This window comes from Polyodon spathula, chromosome 52 (genome assembly GCF_017654505.1).
Source record: "Polyodon spathula isolate WHYD16114869_AA chromosome 52, ASM1765450v1, whole genome shotgun sequence".
NCBI classification, from domain to species: Eukaryota; Metazoa; Chordata; class Actinopteri; order Acipenseriformes; family Polyodontidae; genus Polyodon; species Polyodon spathula.
In genome coordinates, this window is record NC_054585.1 from 70,127 (window position 1) to 79,553 (window position 9,427).

The 9,427-nt window shown below is 41.1% G+C and overlaps 1 protein-coding gene across 3 annotated transcripts; it reads right to left on the reverse strand.

The window, feature by feature from the left end:
- Positions 1-465: 465 nt before the first annotated feature.
- Positions 466-7,227, reverse strand: LOC121307045 (endoplasmic reticulum chaperone BiP). Of its 3 annotated transcripts, none has more exons than XM_041239122.1 (9): positions 7,122-7,227; positions 5,544-5,698; positions 5,152-5,383; positions 3,297-3,431; positions 3,092-3,204; positions 2,389-2,779; positions 1,900-2,137; positions 1,623-1,790; positions 466-1,404 (listed from the first exon to the last, which is right to left on the reverse strand). In XM_041239122.1, the coding sequence occupies exons 2-9, from the start codon at positions 5,657-5,659 to the stop codon at positions 836-838; spliced, it is 1,962 nt and encodes a 653-aa protein (XP_041095056.1). In that variant the 5' UTR covers positions 5,660-5,698; positions 7,122-7,227; the 3' UTR covers positions 466-835. The 3 variants fall into 3 exon arrangements, with proteins under 3 accessions (XP_041095056.1, XP_041095057.1, XP_041095059.1); XM_041239123.1 differs by having other exon boundaries at positions 5,544-5,702; positions 7,131-7,224; XM_041239125.1 differs by having other exon boundaries at positions 7,127-7,211.
- Between the last annotated feature and the right edge of the window lie 2,200 nt (positions 7,228-9,427).

The window sequence follows — 9,427 nt, forward strand, 5'->3', positions numbered from 1 at the left end:
AAAAATGTTTTCTAAAAGAAATTAACTGTAAATGTGAGTGTTTGAAATCAAGGATTATATATCAGTGTCCTTATTTCTGAGGATGAACTACAAGGACAAAACTGACATTGCCGCTTATAACTTAAACTGAACTTATACCATTTGTTATGTACTAGTGATACTGTTGCATCATTAGCTCAATTGCCCTCATTAGACATTTAAAAAATGTCCTTTGAATACAGAAGTACCAGATTGCAGCTGTTTATCTATAGTGTTCTATTCTAAATATTTGCATTTCATGAAAGTGAAGTTACCAGGAGGACCACTAATCATTAACCCTAATGATTTAAAGAACCCTATAACACATGCCACTCAGTAAATTACTCCATTTGATAATTTTGAAACCCACAGGTGCCCTTGTAACGTTGATGAATGTTAAACATAGCAAGTACATGAGCAATCATGCAATGAACTTCAGACAAGTAGTAGTATCAAACTTAACATTTATTCAAGGTTAATTTACAGTAGAAAACATTTCTTCTACAATAACCAGAATGACCAAAATTTCAAATAAATAAACAATTTCCTAGACATCACATTGGATTCGTTCCCATTCCCTATTTAATCTGCCCCCCACCCCCTCTCCAAGAAAAAAAAAAAAGCCGCCTCCACATCTGAAACTGCCAAAGAACAGCAGCAGAGCCAACCCGGCTATGACTTCACTCCACCTTGCTGTGAAGATACCACATTTACATTCGTGAATGAGTTTTCCACCATTCAAAATATTGATTTCCTCAAACACATTACAGTTCTCAAGGAGTCCAATATATACACCTACGTGAAGGAAGGGGGAGCTCTACAACTCATCCTTCTCAGCCTGTTCCTCCTCACCACCCTCGGGTGGTGGTCCTCCCGCACTGCCATACAGTTTACTGACAATGGGCTGCACAATCTCCTCCAGTTCTTTCTTTTTAGCCTGGAAATCTTCAATTTCAGCATCCTGGTGGCTTTCGAGCCATTCGATCTTCTCCTCAACTGCTTTTTCAATGGTCTCCTTGTCTTCAGAGGATAGCTTGCCCCCCAGCTTCTCCTTGTCTCCGATCTGGTTCTTCAGTGAGTAGGCGTAGCTCTCCAACTCGTTCCTGGCGTCTATGCGTTCCTTCAGCTTTTTGTCCTCTTCAGCGAACCTCTCTGCGTCGTTCACCATCCTCTCAATGTCTTCGGGGGTCAGGCGGTTCTGGTCGTTGGTGATGGTGATCTTGTTCTTGTTTCCGGTGCCCTTGTCCTCTGCGGTCACACGGAGGATGCCATTGACGTCGATTTCAAAGGTGACTTCGATTTGGGGTACACCACGAGGAGCAGGAGGAATGCCAGTCAGGTCAAATGTGCCCAGCAGATGGTTGTCTTTTGTTAGAGGTCGTTCACCTAAAATAAAAAAAAAATAAATAAAAAAAAAAAGTGGCAGAAATTTTAGTTTCAGTACAATTTGATACATAATTTAACTGCTCCTTTAACTTCATATAAAATTATTCTTTGCAACTGGTAAAGAAATATTGTGTAGTGCACTTAGAAGTACACACATATGCTCTAAATCAGTTTAACAGCAGTAAAGAAACAAATAAACCAAGACGGAGTCCCCTCACCTTCATAAACCTTGATTGTAACAGTGGGCTGGTTATCAGATGCAGTGGAGAAGATCTGGGATTTCTTTGTTGGCACAACAGTATTTCGTGGAATCAACTTTGTCATGACACCTCCAACTGTCTCAATACCAAGGGTCAGGGGGCACACATCAAGAAGAACCAAATCACCTGTTAAGATAGAGCTCATTAGCTACCTTTGTAAATCCATCAATGCTACCCGAATTAAAACATTCCAGATCAAAATGATTGTATGGTCAGGTTGTCCCAATACACCTACCAGTATCCTCTTCCCCAGACAACACCCCAGCCTGCACAGCAGCACCATAAGCCACAGCCTCATCTGGATTGATGCCACGCGAAGGCTCCTTGCCATTGAAGTGTTCCTTCACCAGCTGCTGAATCTTGGGGATTCGAGTGGAGCCACCAACCAGGACAATTTCATCTATGTCAGCTTTCTTCAAGTCAGAGTCCTCCAGGACTTTCTGGACTGGCTTCATGGTTGATCGGAAGAGATCCTATGAAGGCAAGGGGGGGGGGGAATATGGATGTTGGAATGCAATTTGTCATTGTACTTGTGGGAATGACTGCCTTAACATGCCAGTCTTCTCTATTGGTTATCCCCAAACGCATCTTTATATAACTCCTGTATGAAAAGAAACATGTCTATACCCTCTCAATGATTAATGACCTTGATTTAACTATCACTTTTAGATGGCCCTGGTTATAACCATGTTTCACAGTTAACAGTCCATGTTAATCCACTTACCATATTGAGCTCCTCAAACTTCGCCCTGGTAAGAGTTTCAGAGAAATCTTCTCCCTCAAAGAAAGACTCAATCTCAATTCTGGCCTGGTGTTGGGCAGACAGAGCCCGCTTGGCCTTCTCCACTTCACGACGCAGCTTCTGCACGGCACGGTTGTCCTTCCGCACATCTTTGCCAGTCTTCTTCTTGTATAGCTTGATGAAGTGCTCCATGACGCGCTGGTCAAAGTCTTCACCTCCCAGATGGGTATCTCCGTTGGTAGCCACTACTTCAAAGACACCATTGTCAATGGTGAGCAGAGAAACATCAAAAGTACCCCCGCCTAGATCAAACACAAGGATGTTCTTCTCGCCGTCCTTCTTATCCAAGCCATAGGCAATAGCAGCGGCAGTTCTGTATCAAAGGAGAAGACTCAATGAATACTCAACTTAAATTGATCATAAACTATTAAAATGAACAGTGCTGATTGTAATGTAGCTATCCATATATGTATAAGTATGTCACACCAAGCTAGATCTTTTAGCCCACTCAATCTGATGGATAAAGCCATGAAACTAGGATGTCAAATTAACAAAACCCATGTATACCAAGCAACAAGTTCATGGACAGTCCAGAGCTAAAGAAAGCTGCATCTGACATTTAGGCCTTCATCCAAAACAGAGTAGAAAACTGAACAATTTATAAAAATAAAAACCTCCCACTTACGGCTCATTGATAATCCTCATCACATTCAGTCCAGCAATGACTCCAGCATCCTTTGTGGCCTGGCGCTGGGCGTCGTTGAAGTAGGCTGGCACGGTAACCACAGCATGAGTAACCTATTCAAGACAAAAAGTAATGGAAAAGCTAAAGTTAACACAGAAATCTTAACATTCCAATACATTAAATGTGATGCAATATGTTAAACTACCTTTTTGCCCAGATAGGCTTCAGCGGTTTCCTTCATCTTTGTGAGCACCATGGCAGAAATTTCTTCAGGAGCAAAGGTTTTGATTTGACCTCCAATATCAACCTGGATATGAGGCTTGCTCTTCTTCTCAACAACCTGAAAAGAAATAGTAATTAGATTAATATTTTATATATTATATAATATATATAATATCACACACACACCAGATCAACACCCTGGTTGATCAATGCTGCCCCCCCCCACCCCCACTTTTAGCTGAAAGTAAAATTTTCACCATTAATTCCCAGTTTAACCACCCAGCTGCTTATCCCACATGGAATGCAAGTTTGTCACTCCCACAAGAGTAGTGTGCAGGCGCAATATGTGCGTCTGCAAAGTTTAACATGTCGTTTGAACATGCTTCAATCACAAAAATAAGAAAATTACTGTCAAAGTATGCAGTTGTGTTTTTCACTGGCAGGATGGCAGTAGTCACCAAGAAATGTGACACTGTCATTCATTCATTCATTCATTCATTCATATATATATATATATATATATATATATATATATATATATATATATATATATATATATATATATATATATATATATATATATATATACATACACACACACACACACAGCAGAATGAAAAATCGATACCTGTGTATCTACTAAATAAAATGAGGATTTATTTGTTGGCGTTACAAGTTGTAAGGAAGTCTTATCAGGATTGGTACTAGTAAAAAAAAAAAAAAACCTATTTATTGTACCTACACATCAGGTAAGACTACACAGTAACAGTGCTATACACCCATGCCTGAAACTGGGGAAGATGCAGTATATGATGTGACTGAACTTGTGACGCAAGTTTTCTGATGTATACGTGCTAGATAAGGACATTAGCATTGATAAGGGCTTGAAGTGCATCTGCTTTGAAATCTCACACAATTTCTATAAAGTGATATACCCGCACAAGTATAATATCATTTATAATGTTAGCATTGGAAAAATAAATGTTGTGATCTCTATTATAATGCTACAATTGTAAACACATTGTTATTTAAGGTCTATTGGAACACTGTTTCCATTTTTCATAATCAATAAAAAAAGTTAAATAGCAGATTGCTTTGGAAACTATCCAAATTGCTTTTGAGGGTCAAGAATGAAATCTGCAAAAAATTACATTACAAAACACATTAACATGCAAATTGACAAAATAAATTGGCAGCTGGTGGTTAATGACCATGTGCAAATAATGCCTGAGGTGGAACAGAAAACTGTAGGAGTTGCTCTGTGTATTAATGATTCAGATAATTGCTGCATCCATTATGAAGAATCAGACGGAAGACATGCAGTCTGGCGGTTTCAAGTCAGATACGCAGTCAGATCCTTATTTGACACTGCAAGAGCTTGTAACCCAGGCATTTTTTCGTACCGAATATTTAACGCTATAGTACTACTTTGGTTGCTACGTTTATTTTTTGTGTTGCGTTTCCGTAATGGACACGAACATTTCCACTTAAGACTATGTAAAGCCATTTAATTTAGTGGACCAAAAATTTCATGTGTTTATTTTTTAATCTAGCGTGTTTCCATGATGTGCTTTTGCACTACACATTGTAGCATGTTTTGTGAAGTATCTGAAATGAAAAAACAATTCAGCAACATCGAATTGTATTTGTCAATAAATGTTGCCTGCACTTCTTGATTCCAGTGTGACACTGCTGTGCTCTTTGAATTTTAAGCCTGCTTAACTGTAAATGTAATTTACCCAACATTAATAAGGCCTGTAACTTTACCCCTGTCTCCTATGAACACACTAGCCAAAACTATAGATGTTTAAAGTTACCTGTAAATGCAACCCATTTACCTTAAAAGGGAAGTATTTAATATCCTGTTGAACAGTGGGGTCAGTCCACGTACGACCAATCAGGCGCTTTGCGTCAAAGACAGTGTTCTCTGGGTTGGAGGTCAGCTGGTTTTTAGCAGCATCACCGATCAAACGTTCTCCCTCCACAGTGAAGGCCACATAAGATGGAGTGATTCGGTTACCCTGATCGTTAGCGATGATTTCCACACGTCCATTCTTGAAGACACCAACACTGTAAAAACACGGTCAACAGTTATTTAGTATTCCATAATGTTGCCAGCCTTATGCTTAGAGGTCACTCACGGGTCTGATCAATGCATAGTGTTAAATATCAAGTGTAACAGACCACTTCAATTGGAACCAGAAAGACAAGTAACATCAGCCAGACTTACCAAGAATAAGTGGTACCCAGGTCAATGCCAACTACAGTACCGACACTCTCCTTCTTGTCATCTTCATCAGCAAAGACACTGCTGATGGCCAGCAGAACAAGAAAGCACAGCTTCATGACGAGTAGTGTAGTTCACAAGGCGCTGCTCAATTATTGCTGTTGGACAAGAGAGTTCATTTTTAAAACAAGTGCAACAATACCATGTACCCACAACTGTACTGTTAAATTTGCATACTGTAAATAAAACATGCCAAGGTATCTGCATTTACACTTAACATTAGACTTTATTGCAAGGTACACAAGTTATTTGAAGAATGTGCAGGGCAACAGCCTACAGTAGCAATGTTTAAAAATTAAAATCGGACTCTTCAAAATCATGGCTTCCTTTACTAAAATCACCATTTTCCTATCTTCTCCGGATATTACACCAATATCATATTTGTCAGTTATTATACACGCAGCATTAAACACGTTTTTGTTACTACAACTGATGCGGTCTTAATCTACTGCAACTTGGGCGGTCAGTGAATTCAGCCTTTAAAATGCAGCAAACCTTTTAATACATGGAAGTATTCCCTTTTAGTACCACTAGGTGGCACACTGGCCACGTGATAAAAGGCCATTTGTTCAAACTCAGCCGAGGTATATTTTTATATAAACTCTTGATTTGCGTTTAATTTAGGACCTAAAACTGAATCAAGCAGTTAGTGCTCGTTGAGATGGCAGCTGGGAGAGCACTCTGCCAGGCCTCAACTGCAAAGTCAATTTCAAGGCTCCTGACGTCTATCAACCAAGAACACCGCGAACAGCCACTAGCCAGCGATACCTGAACACAAATTAAACCCTCGATCACCGAGAACGTTGGAGAATATGCAATCGTGACATTCAGAAACAAACTAGGCGACGACTACGTAGATACTACAATATACATAGTAAATCACGACTGTAGCAGATTCGACGCTGATTAAACGTACCGGTATATATTTGTGTGCGACAAAATTAAATTATGTAATTAAAACAATTAGTCAGAGTACGCTAAGCCTAAAAAAAAAACGCCCGACATCTTCTTTCACAGCCGATGGTAGTGACGGCAGTCTTGGGCTTCATTTTATATTAAAAAAAATAATTATTCTACAAAAATCTGCAGACGAAAACACACAACAGTCCTAATGTTCAGTGCACGCTTGCTTACCGGTAACGTGCGCACGACAATGGCATTCATACAGCCGCACGAAGTAACAGTGGAAGCGCTCCTATTAATAAACTGCAAATACACCCTCACAAGCTAGACTCAGCAACGCCCCTGTGGAAGAATACACTGATAATTCAACAACGCTTCCTAACTTCCCTCCTAACGCCTCACAAGCAGCAGCCTGCATTGTTCCACCCAGCACATCACATGCACTATTATTATTATTATTATTATTATTATTTAATAAAGACAGGCCTAAATCGCTGACTAAAATGTAACATTTTTTCCAGAGAAGTATTTCTTGCCAGTATTAGCGTACAATATTGCCGGTAACATACATAACAATTATTTACATACTTTAAGGAAAGAAAAAAAAAATCTACATACCTCTACTGTATTAAATGTTCTTTTTCCAGCTCTTTTTTTTTTTAAAATATCAACCCAACAGCGCTTCCTCCGCTTTGCTTGTTTCAAGTGTAATGTCGGGCAGCTCTGATCTGCGTCTATATAACCCTTCGCCGCTTCCCTATCGTGGAGGGCAGCGATTGGCCGGTTACTAACTCGTTGGAACGAGGTGATTGGCTGGGAGAGGCACGCTGGCTGCTCCGGATTCGGACACGTACGGGGCTTCATGACGTTTTGCTAGTCCTGCTATTTATTTTACTCATTGGCTTGACAAAAGGTATCTCGACCCAATCATGTGAAAGGCGGTGTCCAAGATCTTATTGTGATTGGCTGCCAAGACTACCGGTCTAATCTTTAATGGCATTTTCTCTGAACTTGCCTCGTTTTGTATGATTTCTGTAAATTTCATAATCTAGTCCAATTCAGAAGTAATACGCGTTATGCTGTGTTTGAAACAGTACCAGTATTTCATTATGATCCTGTGAGTGTGCTTAATTATTGAGTGTGTTCAGCTTTTATTAAGACCAGTATTATTTTTTTTTTTGTACATGCCTTTATCTTTTCTGTCTTAATTTATAGTGTTGTTTTAATTATATTGAACTGATAATACAGTTAAAAAAAAAAAAAAAACATTTAAAATAAAAATTAAAAAAAAAAATTAACTCAGTATTTGTATACTTCTCACAAATTACTCTCCTGGCAAAACCGTTGCAACGAATGCAGACCAAGATCAATGGGACTGGGGACACCACTTACCCATGGCTCTATTCGCCTAACAGATGGCTGTCCAAGAGTACACACCACCAACACCAAGGAGCAGTGTATCCCCGTGGACCTACTCTTCAGCCCACCGCCTGGAGCAGAGGATGACCCCACTCTGGCGGGCCCTCACTATGTGCGCGACCTGCGAGACCGACTGGGCCAGGCCCACCGATGCTCAGGAGCAGCTAGCAGGCACTGGACTGAGAAAGTTGAGAGCCTATGATGTGCGGAGCAGGGGGCAAGACTTCCGGCCAGCATAAGAAGGGATTGAGCCCTAAACTGACCAGCTAGTGGGAGGAGCCCTGTGAGGTTCATCTCCATCTTTCTGAGGTGATGTATCAGGTCCGGCTGCAGACCCGGGGGCAGAAGCTGGTCCTCTACTGGGAGTGTCTTGCCCCTTATCAGCCAGGGCTTGACCAAGGCGGGACCACCCCTACACCACTGGACACCGGCACGGAGGGGCCCACTGCTGAGGCACCCCACCAGGACTCTGTACTACGATACCCCCCACAGGGCTGCCCACGAGTCTATACCCCACAAAGGCTATAGGACAGTTTCCTGGGTTAGGGTAGTGAGTGGGATTCACTGCTAGGAGGGGGCAATTAACGATCCTGGGAGGGGAGAAGAGTCAGGATAGTGTAGATGGTCGTGTGTGCGTGCAGGGGTTGCATGGTGTGCATGTGTGCGTACAGGGGTTGCATGGTGTGCATGTGTGCGTACAGGGGTTGCATGGTGTGTATGTGTGCGTGCAGGGGGTTGCATTGGGTGTGTGTGCGTACAGGGGTTGCTTTGTGTGTAGATGTGTGTGTAGGGGAATTGGGTTGCAGGAATGGCATGAAGTACATGTGGATGGGGTTCTGAGTAAGGGGTGGGGGGAGCGAGGGGATATAAAGGGGTGCGTGAAAAAGACCCAGAGATGGAGGGAGAGAGGAGTGAGAGGGAAGGTGCGTTTAGGGGAGTAGAGTGAAAAAGGGGTCGGATAAAGAAAGACAAATACAACAAATAATTTTATTTTCATTTTTGACTCCCAGTTTCCTTCCTTTACTTTATGATTTTATTTTATTGATTATTTGTGTTAAAAATAAACAGCTTGAGCCTTCAACTCCATCACAGCCTCAGTCTCACCTTTGTCCCAAGAACCCAAAAACACTACAGTATTTTATGATGGTCCTTGGGATATCCCCCTTGATTGTCAGCATGTGAGTGCCGATTTTGATATGTCCCTGTTGTTCCTGGGCCAATATGCAGTAGTCATTCCTGGATAAAGAATTCGATGAGCCAATCACAGAATACTTTGCATTTTCACCTTGCCTGTCAGGCTGGCCTGCAGCATCATCACTCACCTCAGTTTTCTACCATTAGAATTTGCAAGATTCAGGCAGCTAAGGTGAGCCTATTTTCCCTTCTACAGTATTGTTTACTTTTGACATATTTTAACTGTTTTACTATCCAGAAACGATTGTGTTTTTAAGAATGGTATGAATTTAGCCGCTGTACATTTTCATTCAGACAAGAAAATTGGTCCA

Excerpts from the sequence above, each read along its gene's own strand:
- LOC121307045 (XM_041239122.1), bottom strand. The coding sequence starts at position 5,659 with ATGAAGCTGTGCTTTCTTGTTCTGCTGGCCATCAGCAGTGTCTTTGCT. Across the intron at positions 3,205-3,296 it reads AAGCCTATCTGGGCAAAAAG|GTTACTCATGCTGTGGTTAC; the intron begins GTAGTTTAACAT and ends TGTCTTGAATAG. Across the intron at positions 1,405-1,622 it reads TACAATCAAGGTTTATGAAG|GTGAACGACCTCTAACAAAA; the intron begins GTGAGGGGACTC and ends TTTTTATTTTAG.